General features: G+C 45.2%; 1 protein-coding gene across 2 annotated transcripts; it reads left to right on the forward strand.

Moving 5' to 3' along the window:
- Window positions 1–865: 865 nt before the first annotated feature.
- LOC123098945 (anthocyanin regulatory R-S protein-like) lies at window positions 866–14,310 on the forward strand. Of its 2 annotated transcripts, XM_044521030.1 has the most exons (7): window positions 868–1,445; window positions 2,238–2,365; window positions 2,611–3,224; window positions 3,311–3,472; window positions 4,514–4,765; window positions 13,068–13,742; window positions 13,916–14,310. In XM_044521030.1, the coding sequence occupies exons 6-7, from the start codon at window positions 13,086–13,088 to the stop codon at window positions 14,129–14,131; spliced, it is 873 nt and encodes a 290-aa protein (XP_044376965.1). In that variant the 5' UTR covers window positions 868–1,445; window positions 2,238–2,365; window positions 2,611–3,224; window positions 3,311–3,472; window positions 4,514–4,765; window positions 13,068–13,085; the 3' UTR covers window positions 14,132–14,310. The 2 variants fall into 2 exon arrangements, 1 of the variants encoding a protein (XP_044376965.1); XR_006448050.1 differs by lacking the exon at window positions 13,068–13,742 and having other exon boundaries at window positions 866–1,445; window positions 3,297–3,472; window positions 13,916–14,053.
- The last annotated feature ends 8,746 nt before the right edge of the window (window positions 14,311–23,056 follow it).

The raw sequence follows: 23,056 nt of genomic DNA on the forward strand, positions 1-23,056 counted from the left end.
AAATTAGAAAATTAATCAAGAAGTGTTCCACTTACTTAATAACCAACACCTGACCACACTTTGAAAGATGAAGAATGAGCGACTATTCTCCTCTATTCCCGATGAAAGCAAAACACTAGCAGAGGACCGTTTATAGAGGGTTCCATTTTGGCTTTTACTCCCATCACGCCCATTTTCTTTAACGATTAAACGTACGCGCATACTATTCCTTATAATTTACAAAAACGTCTGCTTGCTAGCTACAGTATTTCTTTAAAAATGAAATGTTGAGAAACTTCCAAAACTATTACTTCATCTTGTCCTAGCAAGACTACCATCTCCGTGGCGCGAGTTCTTCCGCTAAGTGTAAGCCACTAACTGTTGAAATAAAGGATGGGCTTTAGACTCATCCAACAATTTCTGAAAAACTCTAAGGGCCTATGTGGGTTATACGACTAGGTGGTGAAAATTTTAGTACCACCTCTGATTTGAAAGAAGAGTTGGACCTTTATATAAATAATTCTCTTCTACATGTTGTTGGAGCTTGAGAAGATGAGTGGTTCCCGTGCGCTCCTGCGTCGCCTGCTGGTGGGGACTTATGTTACGGGAGTATCTGTTTTTCGCAAGGTGACTACTGCATCGGTACGGTACGGAGGGAGAACAAGGTGCTTTTTTGATGCCTAATGTTGCTGTTGGTGCAACAGTGTGAGCACAGTGCCTTGGATAGTTACTCGTCTGCTCAAAAATGTAGCATGGCTTGGATTGTTGGCCCATTTGCATGTATAAATAGCTACTCCCTCTGTTCCGAAATGTAGGTCGTTTAACGATCTGTAGTACAAAATTTCCTAGGCTACGAAATTTCTCGAGTTTCCCATTCTACCCCTCTTCTCGTGCCCACCGACACGTTCCCCTCTCTCTCGCGCGACGCCGCCCACCACTCGCTCCCCTCCACTCGTCTCTCTCTCGCGCGCGACATGCCCTCTCTCTCTCCCTCTCGCCGGCATCTTGCTCCGCACCGCCGCCTAGCTCACCGCTCCCCACGCGCCGCCGCCTAGCTTACCGCTCCCCACGCGCCGCCCTCTCCTACTCCGGCAACGCGGTGCTGGGCGAGGAGTAGATGCAGAAAGCTGCCATTTTTATGCGCCGGCAACACGCTGCTGGGCGAGGAGGACGTGCGCACTGGCGCTAGATCTGAGTGCGCCGGCAGTCGATCTGCTTTGAGGCTTGAAGGAGGCGCTGAACCGGCCCGGGCGTGAAGACGGCGGCGTGGGGAGCTGGAGCACGAGCGGGAGGAGCTGGAGCCGCATCTGGATGTCGCCGTGATGATGAGCCGCATCTGGACGTCGTCGTAGATGGCCAGGGCTTTAATCTGGAGCTCATTTAACTTGGCCAGGGCTTAAATCTGGAGCTCCATGGCGTTCCACAAGCGCGGCGGCCAGGCAATACTCCACTTGTACTGCATCAAGGTCTGACCACCGTCTCCTCTTTGATTAACTGAAATCATTTACTGTAGGACTTGCAAGCAGCTGTGCTTGCAAGCAGTAGCCCTTCTCTCTTATTCTCATTTCTCTCATCTCAAGCAGTTAAAAACTTTAATTAATTAAAACTACTTAACACAAAATTAAATGAAACTTTTCAAACAAAAATGATCATATATATATGGACTAAAGTTTCAGTATAGTTCCAAGCACAGTAAAGTTTCAGTAATGTTATGGAGTACTGAATTTTGCAATTTTGGTTCTCTGTAATTTTGCAATATTGCTTGCAGTCAGTATTGCTTTAATCTGTGAAAATTGGAGTAGCATTATTGCTTGCTTTGTAGTGCATTTTTGCTAGGGACCTGATACTCCATAGTCCATAGTAGTGCATTTTTTCTGCAACCTAAACTGGAGTAAACTAGAGTAGGACCTGATACATTTAAGCCATTTGCTAGCACTTCTTGCAGCAGTACAGTAGCATGTGAGCACTTCTTTCAGGAGTATGTTGGAGCTACAAGTAGGACTTACTGTTATAGTAGGACGTGCTCTCTTCTTCTTGATAGGACCGTGTACAAGAGCTGCGACTACGACTACGACGACTCCGGACTCCATTCCGAAAGATTGCCACCGAGTAGAGATGCTTGGTGCCACTGTTAACAGCAAGTCGCGGCTCTTACTCATAGCAACTGTTAACAGCAAGTGCTGATCATAGTAAAAGATTAAAGAAACTTGAGGAATGAGTATTTTTTTAATGATGCTTCTTGTGCCATATTTTCCCAGGAATGAGTACTTCAAACGCTGGTAGCATCAGCAGCACCAAAGGGTAGCTTCAGGTTCTCTCCTGGCCATGGAGCCATGGGCTGTGAATATTAAGCACGAAACAGGGGTCTCCTTTCCTCTTAAGCAGAGTAAGTACTCCATTATGATGCAAATTGTTGGAGTATCTTTCTAAAATTTTGAAAAGGAATCAAGACCTACAGTTTTACTCTATTTGGCATTCTTTCTGTATACATACATTTGGCATTCTTGTTCAAATTATCAGTTCAAATTTAGTGATATCTCTGAATTATACTCCATCAGTACTGCCAAATTCAGTTAACTTGTTCACATTATTTGTTGAATTGTCGGCAACAAACATCTGAATCAAATGCAGGCAGCAGCTCCGGTTGAGGAGATGAACCTGGGCCGCAGCCGAGCCCAGCAGCAGGTCGAGGAAGAGCCTCCACCTGGGCATGCACGGGCCAGGAGGAGCTCCTGGACGTGGGAGAGGAGGAGCGCCTGGGCTGGAGGTGGAGGCGCCTGGACCTGGGCGCAGTCGCCGGATGTGGGAGCGCCTGGACCTGAGCGCAGTCGCCGGATGTGGGGGTCCCTGGACCTGGGCGCAGTCGCCGGATGTGGGGGTCCCTGGACCTGGGCGCAGTCGCCGGATGTGGGGGCGCCTGGACCTGGGCGCAGTCGCCGGAGGTGGGGGCGCCTGGGACCTGGGCACAGTCGCCGGATGTGGGAGGAGGTGGCGATGGAGGGCGGAGGTGGGGGTGGAGGGCGAGGGCGGAGGTGGGCGTGGAGCTGGAGGGCTGAAGGTAGAAGACGACGCAGGCTTCAAATTCAAATTGGGGGTAGTATGGTCCTTTTGCACGATTTCACCTGGTCGGAACAAGGTCGCCAGCGACCTACATTTCGGAACGGAGGGAGTAGTTGTTAATGGTGCGAGATTGCTGTCTAGCTCTCTCTTCTTGCTCTGCAGTCTGCACTCTGCACGGAGCTCAAGTAAGCTTTAACTCTGTTTCAGCTGGAATTTCCCACATATTCTTGCATATTTAATTGGCTTCACCTTGCAAGTTGTGTGTATGCAGGAAATAGCAAAGGTGGCTAGTGTGGTGATCAATGGCTGCTCCTTCCGGTCCCGGTCAGGAACCATCGGCGGGGAAGCAGTTCAGCTACCAGCTCGCCGCTGCTGTGAGGAGCATCAACTGGACGTATGCCATTTTCTGGTCCATCTCCACGAGCCCAGCGGGGTAATTACACTTTATATAGTACTCCCTCCATTCTCAAATATAAGTCTTTCTAGAGATTCCAACAAGTGACAACATACGAAGCAAAATGAATGAATCTACGCTCTAAAATATGTCTACATATATCCTTATGTTGTAGTTCATTTGAAATGTCTAAAACAAACTTATATTTAGGAACGGAGGGAGTAGTACTATACGAATATTGTCTTTGGAGGCCTTGCTCCATGGAGCTCGGTTTTGAAAAATTCGAATTTCATCAAATTTCATATTTTCTATGTTTCAAAAAATTCTGAAAAAAAACACAGAAATACATGAAGGCATAACACACATGTGTGTAAATTTTCAGGGGAAAATACGTTCAAATGAGGGCTGTGCAAAAAAGACAAATCAGGGGCTTTTTAACACATGATACTATTCATCCTCCCAATCCATGAATTTGTTTTTTTTTACAGGTCGCATTTCAATGTTTTTCATCCTAAAATTTTACACACATACACATAACATCCTTGTTAACTTGCACAATTTTTTCAGATTGTTTTGAAACCGAAAAGTTTGAACTTTGAATTTTTTTTTCTTTCAAAAAAAGGCCTCCATGGAGGCTGAGAGCCAAACGTCTGTTCTCAGTACTCCCTCCATTCCAAAATATAGTGTGCCCACGCTTCCCGAGGTCGAACTTTGACCATAAATTTAACGAACGAGACCGACTGCGGCGGGTGAAAAATTTACATAATTAAAAACTTCTTTCGAATACGAATTCACTGATATAATTTTTGCTCCCGCCGCAATCGGTCTTGGTAGTTAAATTTACGGTCAAAGTTGAAGCACGGAGATAGAGGAAGCACTACATTGTGGAATGGAGGGAGTACTATAGTACTACCTCCGTACTATTAAAGTATAAGACGTTTTCAGGTCAAACTAGCTAGCCTGCAAAAATGTCTTATATATCTTGGTACGTTGGAGTATATTTTGGTGAAGCAAATACCCAAGCTAGGTTCCTACTTTTCATGTATCAAGCCCATCGGTTTGTTTTCATTTGTATTGTAGAGTTCTGGCGTGGAAGGAAGGATTCTACAATGGCGAGATAAAGACGAGAAAGATCACCAGCTCAACCAGCAACCTCGTCCTGTAGAGGCAGAGAAGCCAGCAACTGAGGGAGCTCTACGAGTCGCTCTTGTCCGGCGGCAACTCCGACCGCCGGGCAATGCGTCCGGTCGCCTCGCTCTCGCCGGAGGATCTCGGTGACGCTGAGTGGTACTACACCATAAGCATGAGTTACACCTTCCGGCCTGGCCAAGGGTACGTACGATACTCCCTCTGTCCAGATGCGTTAGGCGCCTAACTAAAATTAGGTATTTCCACAACGTGACACAAGTCACTTCGATTACCATACGACCATGATGAAATTGATGGTGGATTTCAACAGTCGTATACTAAAACCGTACACTCAAATGCCAAGTGCACAGACCTATGCAAAACATTTAAATGACGAAACCTCACCATTGCTAAATAAATAAATAAAAATACGAAAAAACTTCCGATCTATTCATCTTCAATCATGACAGTACAACGAACACCAGAATTAATGAAAATGACATCCAGATCCGTAGACCACCTACCGACAACTACAAGAACTGAAGCTAACCGAAGTCACGCCGCCGTCATCGCCCCTCCCTCGCCAGAGTCGGGCACAACTTGTTGTAGTAGACAGTCGGGAAGTCGTCGTGCTAAGGCCCCATAGGACCAGCGCACCAGAGCAGCAACCGCCGCTGATAAAGAATAACGTAGATCGAAAGGATTCAACCTGAAGACACACGAACGTAGACGAACAACAACCAGATCCGAGAAAATCCACCGAGGATAGATCCGCCGGACACACACCTCCACACGCCCACCAACGATGCTAGATGCATCACCGGAACGGGGGCTAGGCAGGGAGACCTTTATTCCATCTTCAGGGAGCCAGCGCCGTTTCGCCTTCCTGAGCAGGACACAAACCCTAACAAAACTCAAAGGAATGACTAACAATGGAGCTCTCCCGCCGGCCCTTGCCATGATCCACCGCGCCCCCATGGCCCTAGGGCCACTGGAGATGAGGCGGACCAGCGGCGGCGCCGGCGAGAGGCACGAATCCTAGCTTTTTGATGAGGAGGAGGCGGTCACCAGTGCTAAATAATTAAATGGACAGAGTTTAGCTACAACAAGTTAAGCAACCAAGCTTTGGGGACTTTAGTCGCTAAACTCTTAACACCTTACCTAAGCACTTATGAATTGGAGAGACCTAATGCACCTGGACGGAATGAGTACCGAAAATGTTTTTTTGATCCTGGAATCCAGTGAGCTTGGATTTCGAAAAAAAATCTGGAATAAAATTTTCAAGTGTCTCAAAAAACAAATCTGAAAATTATGCATGATAGTGGCTTGTTTAGTCCTGGGGTGGGAACACCCTTTTTTGGCGGGGAAGGGTGGGTACACCCTTATGTACCGTACAACTTGCCTTCTAGTGCATGGGGATCTGAACCATGTGCAAAATTTATTTGCATTGTCAATATAGGATACTGTTCATCATCTAGTGAATCCGTATTTTGTTTCCGACCATAGTTTAGAAAACCTGACTAGTTGCCAAACCATTGAGCATGTCGGTTCAGGTTTTCACCGGTTGGACCGCTGGATCACCAGTTTATTGTCCGGTTTATTACCATAAAATAATATATGTCGAGTAATATATAGATGCTCATATAGTGTAAAACAACGGTGAAATAAAATTACTTCCTTAACCTGGACAACAAAGTAGCAGAGCCAGATTGGTAATTGGGCCTTGGCTAGGCCCTGCCTGATACTCCAGCGACTTGGGAACCACATTTTCGATTTTTTTAAACCAGGGTCGCCACTTGTGGCTTGGTAATCCTCATGACCCTTTTTGTATTCCTACGAACTTCCCAGTTAATCAATAAATAGGCCTTCACCGAAAAGAAACTTCTCATGAATTCTATAAGAACATTTTTTTCTGGATTTTGTTCTGATTCAAAGGCCTGGTTTATTCACCGGTTTTTCAGAAAACCAGCCGGTTTGACCTGTTTTCTCCAGTCCAATTGTGAAATGGTCTTATTAGCTTAAGAAACCGCCAAGGCCCGTGCTCTAGTTGGGTTTTTTAACTATGTTTCTGATAGAGCTATTTTGTGCTAATCCGTACGATACCCCGTGAATCAAATTGCAGTTCCTGCACCTAGCACCTTTAGTCATTTCCATCATCTTCACTGAAGCTACTAGTCAGAAGGTTCGGTTGTCCCTCTCTCTCACTATTGTAGAACAGGTTAACAATGACGTGCACAAGTTGCCTAGTAGTGGCAGGCATTGATGTGGAGGGTGCCTGCCACTGACCTCCTACCACTGCTAATAGGTGATCAATGGCGGGCAGGGCGCCAACCACATATAGCAGATTTCCTACATGCCATAGGTCTTACAGGTACCACTGTTCGGGCCCCTACGCGACCTCTGCTGAGGGAACCTACAACAATGGTGGTGGATCTAGCAATTGACGTAAATGACACTGCAGCTTCTATCGGAAGCAACATTCCAACTTGTTCCTCCCCATGCCCACCGCACCGACTACGAATCTGCATGTGCCACTTCTCATATCGCCGCTGGCCCACCCCCTACGTCGCTGACTGGCCGCACCCCGACAATAACTCCCTTTCTTTTCTTGTTGATAAGATGTAGTACTCCCTCCGATCCTTTTTACCCTGGGCATAACTCAAATCACGCATACCGAGGAGCACTACGTATCATTGATTTTGGACGAAATTACCCCTGCGTTGGATGGATCGTAACAATCGGGACAGCTGGGAGGCGATAATTACGCGAGTCGGTTATTGGCCACTTCTCCTCGTTTCCTCCCCCACCTCCCGAGTAGTATTTCTCTGCATGGCTGTTATTGGTGCATGCGCTGCATGCGTGGCAGAAGTTAATGCACGCCGAGCAGAGGAATAGGGATAGACCGGAAGAAATCGCTCAGCATCCGGATCGCGCAGACTATACGAAAAAAAATGAGAAAAACTTATGCGCAGACTAAAAGGGATCGGAGGGAGTACAACATATCAAACATCTCCTCCTCCGAGAGGCTTCTCGGAGGTCGGGTCATGAGGCTCCCCTCTGAGGAGTGGATCTGGCGTCGCGTGATGAAGGTCCTTTGTGCGTCGGATCCGATGTCACATGGTGGAGCTCCTCCTGCGAGCGGGGTCTCCTTTGGATGGTGCCTCATGTGACCTCCGACCACCAAGGTGTCGCCGTCAGCTAGATCCACCCACCACAGCCATGGGCGGGTGCAAGCCCTATTGGCTTTTTTGAGTTTTGGATGTACCATCATTGACGGGCTTGAGGACCCATCCTTTTTTCTCATCGCTGACCTTCATCTTCTGACGGGTGTCTCTAGCCGGGTAAGGGAAAACCCATTGCTAGCAGTGCATATGGGACTGCACCGCCTCTTAGCAACCCCAGTCGCTGAGGGAGCACATTTCCTATATACATAATTACATATACATACACACATATTGCATTCTAAGCACATACAAATCGAGATATATTCATCTATGACATAAACAAAATTTGGGCTTCTAAGATTTCATCTATATTACATAGTTTACAACCAACAGAATAATATATCCATTCCATATGCATCATAAATTGCATCTAATGGGAAGTTGTAGAAATCTAATAGACATAGTTCTAGAAATCTAATAAGTTGCCAACAAATGAAATATGTTTCTTTCTTGGTTACGTCATTGCCTTCGCAATGGGTGGCAAAAGATGAGCAGGCCAATGTCTTTCCAAGACCATAACCCCACAATCAGGATGCGACACCCAAAACATCCAACACCTAGACCCTTGTCAGCTCCATCTTCGGATTTGTCCGGATTATGCTCATGGTAATGTCTGTTTGTATAGCATCATCGAAATAGAAGATCTTCATGGCTATGACATTTCAGCAACACTATACAAAACACTCTTTCAGATAAATGTGTCTCGTACAGTGTGCCAAAACATGGCACTAACGGCGAGATGAAGTAGGTCTCTCCCTAATCTACCTGTTGACACATAAATAAAGAATTTGTTCAGTTTTGTGCTAATAGCACATTCAGTCTTAACAAGTATAATCAGTTGAATCAGACGTTTGGAGATCAAATGTTGGGGTAAAACATAACAGTGCTTTTCTTGGTTACATCGATGCCCTACTCATGGCAAAAATTCTCATAGGAGAACTCAGATCCATCACCAGTAGTTTTGTACAATGTGCCAAACTAGGCTCCATGTTTTTAAAATTCAATTCAACTTAGCAACGCAAGATTCAAAATTTAAAAAACTCATACTTAGTTTAATTTAAGATCAAGGTCATGTGAATGCTACAAAAGCAAGCTGAGGTTTTATTGAATTCATGCTCCAGCCAACTCATCCAAAAGTCCGAGTTGATGGATAGAGGTGGGCAACATATTTCATCACCCCCCTCACGTCTAGCCTATTTTAGTCCTTAGACGTGAGATCGATGTAGGCCGTAGTACCGTTTTATATCATACTGCGTTGGCAGGGTCTTGAACTCAAGATCTCTTGGCTCAGATACCATACTGAATTCATGCTCCAGCCAACTCATCCAAAAGTCTGAAGTGATGGACAGAGGTGGGCAATATATTTCAACAGCTTTATTAGGCATACACATGTCAACTTTATGAATAATAGGCTTAGGTATGTACAAAGTTGTGATATATCTGAGTTTGGTCTTTGCAGCATCGCACGAAGCTCAGCAATGAAAGCCAATAGAAATTGGCCCATAGTAGTTGAATGTAAGCTTAAGACCATGCAAATGCTACAAGAGCAAGCTGAGCTTCATCAAGAATGTAGATGGCAAGTTTATAGATAGCATTGTTAGCTACATGTTATGTATAAAGTTGTGATCTATTTATCTAATGAACATGAACTTGGTCTTGTAGCATCACACAATAAAAAAGCCTCAACACTCAGCAATAAACAATCAATTTAAATGGCCTCAGACTTGCATATATAGCATGCATATAGCACTAACTTCTAATGACCGGCGCTAAAATCATGGCCAATGGGCTACATATGACTAAGTCAGAAACCAAATCAAGGGAAAATATCAGGTGGTCCCAAAATGTTATCTCTTCCCCAATGCATTTTTGATGCAACAAAGGCATGTGCTGAAGGAATAACATATGTGAGGACCTTGTGGTGTATATCCTTGAATTAGGCTACGAATTAACCGTATGTAAACAATTGGTCATGCTTTTATAATCAGCCAACAGAAACTAGCGCTTACATTATTTCAGGAAATTTACTCACAGCTGGCAATAGAGTACCTATGCTACCCATATGTAAACAAGATGCTATTTTTATTTATTTAGCTAGTACACAAAAGAATAGCTTAGACCAAGGATGTTGTTCCCTTGAATAGTAAGCACTCTTTCTCCTGCTGGATCATGTAACCACGAACAATGCCTACTTATACAAGTGGTTGCATGTACAAAATTCATTAGGAGACAGACATGCTTACAAATGATAGAAGCAACAAAAATTCTTGGTCCGTCCATTGAAACCGTGGCCAAAAATTATGTCTCGCCTTTCTTCCTTCTTATAATGAAAAGGCAGTGCTCCTACTGGTTCCTAAAAAAGCATGAAAATTGGATCACATAACCCCCAAAACTATCCAATTTGGATGACATAACCCCCTCATCTTTAAAACCAAGTTCTTAATCCCCTAAACTATCTTAAACCGGAAAAATCACCCCACCCCCAGCCTCCACTTGAGCGGTATGGGACGGCTGTTTTTCCCAGCGACCGGCCACGTCGGAGAGGGGCTAGTTCGTCCGGTATAAACGAAGCCCCGAGCCGGTTCCAACCAGACCCGTTCCCTGCCCCTGCCCCTTCGCCTCCCTTCTCTTCTCCTCCCTCCCCGATGCAATATTCAGAGGAGAAACAAGAAAAGCAGCATGCTACTGGAGCTTCCATCTACAACCTTTAAAACCTATGCTCTCTGTCCAACTGTCTAAACGCAAGCTTTTCATTCTCTTCTTTCTTGTCCAAACATCATCATGTACATCCTTAATTAACTGTTGCTGGAGAGGTGTGCCTGGTTTATCCAAACACTTGAAGAACAAGCATCCACCAATGCCTCCAATCTTGCAACAAAACAAAGCGGGGTATTCTTTAGAGAACAGAAACTACCAATCAATGGTTGCACTTGTGATTTCTCCATTCCTGTATTGTTATCTCTCCACGAAATCCAACAAGGCATCTTCACATCGCACTCACACTTGAGAATCGGCTTGTACTCATACAGCGGGAAATTGAAAGACCCAAATGACGGCGGTCTCGCCTCATTGAAAAACCCGCGACAAGCACGTGCTTCCTGTGATCATAATCACCATGGTGTGTGGAGGGGAGGAGGAGCAGAAAACCTAGCGGCGTTGGAGGAAGAAAGCAGAAGAAGCGGCGGCTCATTTGGTTGGAACCGGCTCAGGGGCTCGTTTTAAACCGCATGCATTAACCATGTCCGATGTGGCCACTTGGTGGGCTCAACCCAGGCGCCAAGTAAGCAAAAGAGCCGTCCCATACCACTCAAGTGGAGGCTGGGGAGTGATTTGTCCGGTTTAAGATAGTTTAGGGGATTAAGAACCTGGTTTTAAAGATGAGGCGATTATGTGATCCAAATTGGATAGTCCTGGGGTTTATCTATACATTTTTCAAGTTATTCTTTAGAAAACCAGGTAAATAAAAATAAATAAAAAAGCTAGGATATGCATGCCATGGATATTACCCAACTTAGAATAGGGTTTAGAGTGTAGGCTTAAGGAGTTGGCTTTAATGAAATTAGAACCAAATCCTCAGGCCTAGAGCTTATAACCTATTGTCTTATTATGAGTTTTTCATCATTAGCAAAATACAATTTTCTTGTCAAAGGTATAGAGTCCCTTGGTATTAGTGAGTGAAAATTTTCCTATTCTTGTGGGATTCAGTATCCCATGTCATCTAAATGCTGCATTTTTCTTGTTTCTGCATTTTTAGAATCTTGTGAACCAAAGCGGCCCCAAGAAACAGGTTAATGTTTACTAGCTCAGAGATCCGACTATCCTAGACGGATTTTCCGTACAACCATCAGTGATGTGTCAACCCGTCATCACACAATTATTGTTAGATATACGACATGCAATAGAGATCAAATCAACACAGAGGGACACAAGATTTTAACATGGAAATACCATCCAATGTGAAGGGGAAAAAACACAAGAGACAGTCAGCGAAACTTTATTATATCGGTAGAGGTTACAAACACCGGGGATTTACAACAATGAAGTTATCCCGTGTGGCGGCTTACAAAGGATATATATTCTAGCAGTTACCTAGGTTAATATTGATTCGTACCTCCCATCTCCTCTACGGTTCAAGCCTCCCGGCGACAGGTCTCCGCCCCGCTCCGATAGAAGTTAGCCTTTATATAAATTTGGATCACAACTTAAAACTTACCACATACATGTTTCTATTCCAAACAATCTGAGATGTCTGTCATTTCTAACATATTCGTCCACTTGTCAACAATGGTCCATCAACGATAGCCCAGTGTGTTTCCTTCAAAAAAATGATAGCCCAGTGTGTAGACTATTAGTAACTTGTTAAGGCATAGCCTAGTGGTGGAACGGGACCGATGCCTTCCCACCAAGCCAGGTTCAAGGCATGGTACCTGCGATTTTGGTTTGTTGCACCAATTATACTATAGGGGGCTTCCTTACAGTCTTTCTGTCAAAAAGACATGTTAATTACTCGCCCCCCCCCGGGGGGGGGGGGTGGTGGGTTCTTTTTACTTTGCATATAAAATTTGTTTGAAGAAAAAATGCATAAAGTTTTTGTATAGAAAATATGAACATGTGTAATACTAAAACTACATAGTATGAAAATACATTTCATGATGCAGCTGACAATATTGATTTCATATTGAGAGTGTTGAATTTTTTAATATAAAGTTAGTCAAACTTTTCAAAGCTTGACTTTGACTAATTTTTATATGTAGACTAAAAAGAAACAGAGGGAGTATAACTCATGTACAAAACACATGCTCATTTTTGTTGGCAAACAAAACATGTTTATCATGACTAGCAGTATGAATTGTTCTTTGCATGAGGATAAGACAAACTACCAAATCAACAGGAGGACAAGTTTTTCCCCTTCATCGGTACATATCCTATAAACCTAAGAGAGTCATCTCGACTAGCTTATTAATCTCAGCATGCAAGCGTGCCACCTCACCATACAAGTATGACTGGGATAGGGCCCATCTCAACATGCAATCATGCAAGGGAAAAGACCCACCACAACATTCACCCATGAATGGAAAAATGTTTTCGATTTAATTATTCTACTTATATTTAGTAAACATTGTTAGAACTATACATAATCAAATATAATAAGTCATATGCATTTTAAATTTTGGTTCTCATGTTTCAACCCAGTTTTCATCAACCAATTCCCGTAGAAACGCGCGAGGTATCCTCTAGTTAATTAAGTGCTACTCACAAAGTGCAATCAATGGACTTGCTAGGTTTTGGAGGACTCGGACATGGTGCATCAGATCGGCACATCTTTCTGGGAGCTTCACTTACCGTCGTTCTCGGCATGCCTGGAGTCAGAGGAGCCAAGCTCCAACCCATCATTAGCAAACGAAACCAGCGAGGCTGGCATCATGTTGAAAGATCTCGATCACAACGCCATTGAGGGGATGATCTCTGAGCTAAGGGAGGTCGAGTGCCTCTCTGACGTCAACCTTGAGCGCGTCACAAAGGATATGGATGAGTTCCACTTCCTCCTCGAGGAGCTGGACAGGTGTGCTCGCGAGGACAACTGGGTCATGGACATGTCCTTTGAGTTCATTTCTTCCCCGCAAATGGTGCCGTCTATGGAGTCCCCATGCACGGAAGATGTGATCGTCACTTTAAGTAGCTCCGTTCAAGGTACTCGACCATCCTGTTTTATAGCCTGGAGGAGGTCACCGGAGTTGAAAGATATGGTTGCGCGGGTCACCGACACCAAGGAGTCACAGAAGTTGCTAAAGAAAATTGTGGCTGGCGGTGCATGGACGAACAATGGTGATGGTGGCAGTATTGCGAGAGCTCAGGAAAGTAACATCAAGACCCATGTCATATCAGAGAGAAGGCGTCGCGAGAGGCTCAACGAGATGTTCATGGTTCTCAAGTCACTGGTCCCATCCATTCACAAGGTAGTAATATTTATTGTGGTATTCCCCGGCCGCCGTATGGAAATATTCAGTTTTATTTATTATATTCCCTTCTAAAAGAATTTTTAGTTATCTTGCACACATTTCTTTTTAGCAAATTGCACCATTTGTTTTTCATACAGTAGCTTTTATTCCTGGATCGTTGTTAACTGCAGGTGGACAAAGCATCAATCCTCCTAGAAACGATAGCTTATCTCAAGGAGCTGGAGCAAAGGGTAAAAGAGCTAGAATCCAACAGGGCAACAATAGAATGGAGGCTCCATGATGTCGTAGGCGGGAAGAAGAATGTCTCAGCTGGATCCAAGAGGAAGGCATTGGAGAGGGAGCATAATGATGGCCAGAGCAACATTGTCAATGTGGCCGAGATGTAGGGATTATCTGTGTCCTACAACTATTTAATCCCATTTGGAAATAGTTATTCACCATGTATGGAATTATTGTTGATGGAGCTATAACTTGAGTAATCTATACATACTCATGGTGTACTTGAGTAAATACTTAATGAAGATTATTGGAATACGGTATCAAAGAATATACAGGAAAGATCACCCGAGTACAAATACTAATTGGAAGGAGCTAGGTTTATTGTCAGACTATAGCCCTGATGAAAATTAACCTACATAACTAAATTGATATTTACTTATGACACATGACTCACACATGTGTGTTCGAGGGCGAAAGCAACATTGTCCAATTACAGATGGATTATACTATGGTTGTTAATATTATCTGGATTATGTTTGAAACACAAGTTTAAACAACTTGAAAAGTCACTTTTGTAAAACACACGCGATATTAGAAAATAGGAGCACAAGGTTAGTCGTAGTGGGGAGTAACTGAAAGTGCTAGTTATCGAATAGAGGGGGATGAATAGGCGATTTTATGAAAGTCTTCAAAACATGGGAGTTTCGAAGACAAACACTAGAAATGAACCTATTGACATGCAGCGGAAGGTAGAATACACTAGGCAAGCCATAGTTAAGTATTCAATGAAGTGAAAGCACGAAGACTATTAGCAGCTAGGTAGCAAGGGTCAGGATGGAAGATAGTATGAAGCCAAACAACAATAGTTGCCACACAGTGAAGTCAAACAGATAATGCAAGCACAACTTATTTGGGAGAAGTAAGAGATAGAACCAATTGCTTGGTGAGGACAGGGATTTGTTGGACCAGTTCCAGTTGCTGTGACAACTGTACGTCTGGTTAGGGAGGCTGAGATTTAACTCAGAAGACCGCGTCTTCACCTTATTCCCCTTGAGCTAAGGACACTTAGTCCTCGCCCAATCACTCTGGCAAGTCTTCAAGGTAGACTTCCGAACCTTCACAGACTTCGTTCACCGGCAATCCACAATGACTCTTGGATGCTCAGAAAGCGATGCCTAACCGGCAGGAGGATTCACAGTCCTCAACTGTAACAAGTCTTCAAATCACGCGGACAGAAAGACTTCAGTGATGCCAAACACTCTTTGAGCTCTAGCTATTTTGGGCTTTGTCCTCGCAAGGATCTCTCTCTCAAATGCTTCGGAGGTGGGTTGCTCTCAAAATGACAAAAGTCGTGCACTAACTCTGAGCAGCCACCAATTTACGGTGTAGGGGATGGGCTATTTATAGCCAGGAGGCAACCCGACCTGATTTGTCCGAAATGACCCTGGGTCACTAAGGAACTGACACGTGTCCAACGGTCAGATTTCAAACACACGCGGCAGCTTGACTTGGGCTACAAGTAAAGCCGACTTATCCAACTCTGGATAAGATTTGCTCGCATTGTCTTCGCTCAAAGACATAGGATTTGGTTGATCATCACATCAGTCACTCTGACTTTGTTCACTTGGACCCCACTTAACAGTGCGGTGGTTCCTATGACTCAACAAAGAAGAAAAGGAAACTACTAAACAACTATGTCTTCGCGCTCCATAGTCTTCATGCGATGTCTTCTCATGTCATAGTCTTCAATGTGAATATCTCCACAGACCATCATTATCTTCAATATCTTCACACATTTTTAGGGGTCATCTCCGGTAGGTAAACCTAATCAATATGGGACTACTACATGTGTTATCCTGCAATTCTCACAAACACATTAGTCCCTCAACCAAGTTTGTCGTCAATACTCCAAAACCAACTAGGGGTGGCACTAGATGCACTTACAATCTCCCCCTTTTTGGTGATTGATGACAAACTGGTTGAAGTTTTCAACGGGGATAAAAGTATGTGAAATTGTAGGGGTTAAGGAATTGTCTTCATAAGTGGCAAAAGGCTCCCCCTGAAGATGTGCATATCAGTAATTTGCTTTTGAATGCAAATGCACATGGCAGGTTTTACTTGTGGAGATCTTCTTCAACTTATGGAGACAATTCATCATGCATATAAAGATATAGTGAAGATAATGACATGCACAATGAAAAATGGACGTTTGCGGAATGACTTCATGCGGAATTTATCATCGCATCACAGAGTAGCAGAAAAAGTAGCAGACAACCATCAAGTTTAAGTGTTACAACCCAAAGAACCAAATGTATCAAACGAGAGTTGTAACCACTTGGCAAAATATAAAGCAACCACCCATATGGACCCGCTTGAAGACTATCAACTCATATGCTTCTCCCCCTTTTGTCAGTAATGACCAAAAAGGTTTGAAGACATAGAGCATCTACTCGTTCCCATCAGGAGTAGACGAAGGTGCAGGGTCGACGTTGGAGTTCGGTGGTGCAGAGGGGCCTGGTGCAGTGTCGAGACGTGACGAAGTCATAGTTGGTGAAGTAGCATCGTCTTCTTCATCGACGACTCTCACAACAACAGTTGCAGCTGAAGATGAATACTCCGAGTCTTCTAAGGAAGGAGTACGACGCAAAACTGCATTGCGGGGAGGCGTGGAATCAAATTTGTAGCGCTCAGTGAAGCCATCTTCACGAAGATCCTCTTCAGAGCTCAGCAAAGTCAGACTCTTCCCAGACCTCCGACAGGCTTCATGTGACACGAATGCGTTCTTGGTGGCAAGATTGCGAATGCGATTAACATCCACCAAGAGACTCTACATCTGACGCTTTAGCCAGTCATCGTGCTTATCCTATTTCTGAAAGAAATATGCCCTAGAGGCAATAATAAAGTTATTATTTATTTCCTTATTTCATGATAAATGTTTATTATTCATGCTAGAATTGTATTAACCGGAAACTTGATACATGTGTGAATACATAGATAAAACAGAGTGTCACTAGTATGCCTCTACTTGACTAGCTCGTTGAATCAAAGATGATTAAGTTTCCTAGCCATAGACATGAGTTGTCATTTGATTAATGGGATCACATCATTAGATAATGATGTGATTGACTTGACCCATTCCGTTAGCTTAGCACTTGATCGTTTAGTATGTTGCTATTGCTTTCTTCATGACTTATACATGTTCCTATGACTATGAGATTATGCAACTCCCGAATACCGGAGGAACACTTTGTGTGCTACCAAACGTCACAACGTAACTGGGTGATTATAAAGGTGCTCTACAGGTGTCTCCGATGGTGTTTGTTGAGTTAGCATAGATCGAGATTAGGATTTGTCACTCCGATTGTCGGAGAGGTATCTCTGGGCCCTCTCGGTAATGCACATTACTATAAGCCTTGCAAGCAATGTAACTAATGAGTTAGTTACGGGATGATGCATTACGAAACGACTAAAGAGACTTCCGGTAATGGGATTGAACTAGGTATTGAGATACCGACGATCGAATCTCGGGCAAGTAACATACGAATGACAAAGGGAACAACGTATGTTGTTATGCGGTTTGACCGATAAAGATCTTCGTAGAATATGTGGGAGCCAATATGAGCATCCAAGTTCCGCTATTGGTTATTGACCAGAAACGAGCCTCGGTCATGTCTACATAGTTCTCGAACCCGTAGGGTCCGCACGCTTAACATTCGGTGACGATCGGTATTATGAGTTTATGTGTTTTGATGTACCGAAGGTAGTTTGGAGTCCCGGATGAGATCGGGGATATGACGAGGAGTCTCGAAATGTTCGAGACATGAAGATCGATATATTGGAAGGCTATATTCGGACATCGGAAAGGTTCTGAGTGGTTCGGGTATTTATCGGAGTACCGGAGAGTTACGGGAATTCGCCGGGGAGTATATGGGCCTTGTTGGGCTTTAAGGGAAAGAGAGTAAGGCAGGCCGCGCGCCCCCCCCAAGGCCTAGTCCGAAATGGACTAGGGGGAGGGGCTGCGCCCCCTCCTTCCTTCTCTTCTCTCTTCCCTTTCCTTGTCTCCTATTCCTACGACTTGGAAGGGGGGAATCCTACTCCCGGTGGGAGTAGGACTCCTCCAGGGCGCGCCATAGGGGCCGGCCCTCTCCCCCTCCTCCACTCCTTTATATACGTGTCCAGGGGGCACCCCATAGACACACAAGTTGATCATTGATCTCTCTTAGCCGTGTGCGGTGCCCCCCTCCACCATAATCCACCTCGGTCATATTGTAGCGGTGCTTAGGCGAAGCCCTATGTCGGTAGCATCATCATCACCGTCATCACGCCGTCGTGCTGACGGAACTCTCCCTCGAAGCTCTGCTGGATCGGAGTTCGTGGGACGTCATCGAGCTGAACGTGTGCTGAACTCGGAGGTGCCGTGCGTTCGGTACTTGGATCGGTCGGATCGTGAAGACGTACGACTACATCAACCGCGTTGTTCTAACGCTTCCGCTTTCGGTCTACGAGGGTACGTGGACATACTCTCCCCTCTCGTTGCTATGCATCACCATGATCTTGCGTGTTCGTAGGATTTTTTTGAAATTACTACGTTCCCCAACATTTTCTGATGCAAGGCCATGAGAAGCTCTCGGTCATTGAGTACACGAGACCGCTTCCGAGGCCTTTGAGCAATGGTACTCTGAGTGGCTGCAGTATGTGCATGATGAGGTGCACGTGTATTTCCAGCCAAAGGACAAGCACGAGTTGCAGCAAGAACTCCCTCAATAGGTTGAGTGAAGCTTTGGCGATCGACATTGTGAAGATATATTGGCTCCTTGGCAGACTCAGGGTAGATGGCTTCGACAGACATATCAACCTCAGGCAAGAAGATAAGATGGTTGCATGCAGAGGGCTGATAGTTGACAGAAGAGTGAAGCTTAATTAAGCGCATCACCCATGGAGCATAAAACTTCAGACCAAAGAGGTCAATTCCAGATGCAGCAAGTTGTCTGATGAAGAAATCTTGAGCATTGAAGCTGATGCCATTGAGAATATAGAAAACCAATGTCTTCATCGTGCCTTCAAGCTTGGCTGTAGGAGAATGTCCTTTGACAGGCCATAGAGTTCGCCTTATAATATGATAAATGGTGCGGGGCAGATACTCTAAGTCTTCGACAAAGAATTCCTTTGGATATTCAGCATCTCGTGGCAGCGTCTTCATCATGCTGAGCATTTGACTCATGTTTGGCTCAGGCTTCTGAAATATGCTCTCCAATGCATTGCGGTGAAGCTGACAACCAGGTTCATAGAGTTCACCTGGAGTGGGCAGGGAAGTAAGCTCAATTATATCTTGGGCTTTGGCTTCATGGTGTACAACACCTGTCATCCACTCAAGGACCCAAGTCTTTGAATCCCTGTTGTAGCCGCGAATGTGAAGAGTGGCATGGAATTGTAGCAGCAGCGCCTCATTCCAATGCTCTTTGTCAGTCACAAACGGCAGAAGCCCAGCATCTCTGAAGCAGTCTAGAGCTTCTTCTAAGCAGGGCAGACCAGCAATGGCTTCACAATCTAGACGCATGTGAGGAAAGATTCGCCCTTGATTGTATAGGATGCATGAGTAATAGCTGCGCTATTGATAGCTCCAGAAGCGATCAGATGAGATTCTTGGCCTTGAGTAAGGGTTCTTTGCACTGTCAAAGAAGGTATTGTGAGCCCGGAAGCTATTGACATTGAATGATCCTGGTGAAGTTGCAGCTCCAGGAAATCTTGGCAGTCGGGGCTTTGGCTTCTGGACCTGAGGCCTGTGCTCCACATGGTAGTCAAACTATGGTCCGGGAGCAGGCGGAGGAACCGGAATAGGCCATCGAACAGTGACAAGCTGGCCACGATCAAATGCTTGCTCAATGGTGTGAGGCCTTGGAGGCGGTACATGAGCATTGGCATTGACATGGGCTTCAGACTGCACATTGGCTGCAGGTGCAACATTAGCTTCAGGCACCATATTCACTTCAGGCGCCACAATATCTTCAGCCATGACAACGTCATTGGCTTCAGTGGTGTTGTGTGTGGCTGCCTCAATGTTTTCAACCTCCTCTTCAATAGTAGGAGGGTCGGGCACAGACATGTTCTCCTCGAGAACAACTTCTTGGGTAACAGGGGGTGTAGCAACTCTTTCTTCATCTCTTGGTTCTTGATTGTCATCGGCTGATGCAGCCAGAATGTGTTCAGCAGCTTTAGCTTCAGACTCGGAGACATTCGCAGTAGGAGTGGCTTCAGGAAACACTTGGCGTGCTACTGAGCTTTGTTGCACGTCTCCCTCTGGAATGCTCGACATGGCGACCTGTGGCCTAGGGCCTTTGCGAAGCCGGCGAAAAGCTGGCGACGCCTGTGGTGATGGGGAGGTCTGTACCATGTAATTGTCGTCGTCAAGCACTGGAGAGGTGACTTGAGGTGGTGGAGTTCTTGGTGTCTCATCTTGAAGGGGGGAGTCTTGAGGGCGATCAGCCCATGAATCATCCTGAGCAATTGGCGTCAAGGGACAACCAATGCTGATGAGTTCGCTGTTCGTGAGAACAGGTGATGATACCGTTTGGTGCTCTATCTGAGGAAGGACTTCATCATCATCTACATTGTCTTCGCGACCAATGTCTTCAGCTGTGGTGGGGTTATCAGCTGGAATTTCTTCATCTTCATGAGCCTCTGTGAAAGCAGGCTCGTGGATCACAATACGACGCTCTTGAATGGTGGAGGCCGGACGGGCAACAGAAATGGGCTCGACAACAAGTGGCTTGGAAGAAGCAGCACGCTCTTTCTTTGAAGACTTCTTTAATTTCTTCTTAGATGGAGCATCATCAGAAGTATTCATGTGCTTGCGCTTCTTGGCTTCGGCTTCAGCCGCCCTTGTTTTCTTCAGTTCTAAAGCTGCTGTGGGGACCTTAGGCTTCAAGCCTGTCATGCTGGCAGGGAAGACAATGCGAGGTGCTTCCTGCCTTGAAACTTCAGCTTGATCCACAACAGGCTTCTTCTTCTGTTTGGCAGCCATCTTGGGGTCAATGCCTGGACGCCCAAGAGCCTTGCGCTTCTCAGCTTCGTTGTAAGCTTGAATACATTTCTGAGCGAAATACTTCATGCGCTCTCTTGAACCTTTTGCATCTTCACGTTTCTTGTGAAACTCTTCCTTGAGGTTATGCATCATCTGCTTGAAGTTTTGGACATCAGCCACGCTGAGCTTGGACATATGCTTCTTGAATTGAGCCTTTTCATAGTCAATTTTGTTCTTTAGCTCGACTATCTTCTGAGCTAGAGCCAACTCATTAGCTATGGCTCCATGGAAAGTGACGCTGATATCAACTGGCAGCTGAAGATCATCAATGCTGAGGCTCGGGTTGTCAAACCACTCATCAATGAAATTATTCAAAATATCCACATCAAAGAGGGGCAGATCGTTGAAGATCTCTGCCTCTTTCTTGCTCTTTATCAGCAGCTCAAGAGCATCATCACCAAGATCGTCGTCACTTGACAGATCAATGGTTTCATCTTCGTTCCTTAGAACGGCAGCGGGGGTCAGTGCATGCCCAGAACTCTTGATGGGCATCTTCTTCTTGGATTTCTCTGTCTTCCTGGAGACACGAGAAAGATCTTCTGATTGCACACTGGCTTCAGGAGGTGCAGTGGCCAATGGCTTCATTCGTGAAGTACTTGGTGCGGCAGAGGGCTTTGAAGCCTTTGTTTTCTTTTGCTTCTGTGGCTTTGGTGGAGCTGGCGCTTCATCAGTATCAACATCATCCGTAGATTGATCCACTGTAGCCCTCTGAGCGGCGATGTAGGAGAGGAAACCATCAAAGTTGTCAAAGGGGCTGATGACATTGGGATTGGCATCACGTGTACCATCAGCCCTGGGAGTAGAAGGACCTGGGTTGAAGTTACATCCAAGATTCTTCTTGTTCTTCACAGCAGAATCCTTGGCAAACTTATAGTTGCGCTTGAACAAATTGTCTTCGTGACACCATAGCAGAGAGGATGGGTCGGCATTTTCAGGCTGTGGTCCTCGGACCATGCAAGGATAGAAGCCTTCAGCAATGGCTTCGGACTTGGACTTGGGTTGAAGATTTTTGTGTAAGATATCTCCCCAAGGTCGCTTGATGGCATTCTTCTCCGCATACTCAGCAGTGATGAATCTGTACTTGAACCATTCCTCTGCCCAATATCTTCGAATCCATTGGATTCGAGTCTTGCGTTCGCCATAGGTTTCTTCAGGATCTGTCTTGTACATTTCATATAGATCAGGTGGCAAATATTTGGATGTATTCCCACGGCGCTGTCTGCCGCCCTTCCTTGCAGATTTTTCCGTTGCCATAATATTCCGACTGAGAGGCTTCAGAACAGTGAATGGCTTCCTTCTGCTGTTCAGACAGGAACTGGCTTCAGGAGAATTGATGTGATGCTGTAAGAATTCTGCAAATGAATGCAGACTATGAGAACCAAGGGATTCTCCCACGGACATGTACATGTGACAGCATTAGAGGTGCGAGGGAAGGGGAAGAGGTCATATGCATTCTCAGAAGATTTTGAAGATAAATCAGTTTGAAGACATTGACCTCATAGCGCGAAGACATTCACTTATTTGGTGAGAGTTGGTTCCAGATTTGTACGAATCCAAGAATAAGTACAAGTGAGGAATCTAACTAGTTGTGAAGCATAAGTGAATATACTAGGCATGATATGAGATTCAGAACAAGATAGATCCAGATATGGAAGTCAAGAAACTACTTTTGGTGAAAGTAGATGGATCTGATGGATCAAAAAGGCAGGAAAAGTAAGATTTAATTACCGCACGAAGAACTGCTAGACGAAGTAGAGTAGGAGGCCGAGCAGTTCAATCTCCCGCGCCCTAACTTGGCGGCGGAAGACACCTACGGCGGCGGCGGAGAGGACGAAGTTCGCGGCCGGCGTGAGGACGGCGTCGAAGACGTCGCGACAGCTAAGCGCTTCTTCTCCGGCGGCGACGCGAGTTAGCGGAGGCGCTAGGGTTTGAGCGAGGTAGAAGAGGAGATTGTGACCGCGGTGAGTTGAGCATTTATAAGGAAAGGGATAGCACAGTGCAATTACCCAGG

The sequence above is a fragment of the Triticum aestivum genome, chromosome 4D, assembly GCF_018294505.1.
Source record: "Triticum aestivum cultivar Chinese Spring chromosome 4D, IWGSC CS RefSeq v2.1, whole genome shotgun sequence".
NCBI classification, from domain to species: domain Eukaryota; kingdom Viridiplantae; phylum Streptophyta; class Magnoliopsida; order Poales; family Poaceae; genus Triticum; species Triticum aestivum.

Excerpts from the sequence above, each read along its gene's own strand:
- LOC123098945 (XM_044521030.1), top strand. The coding sequence starts at position 13,086 with ATGGTGCATCAGATCGGCACATCTTTCTGGGAGCTTCACTTACCGTCG. Across the intron at positions 13,743-13,915 it reads TGGTCCCATCCATTCACAAG|GTGGACAAAGCATCAATCCT; the intron begins GTAGTAATATTT and ends TGTTAACTGCAG.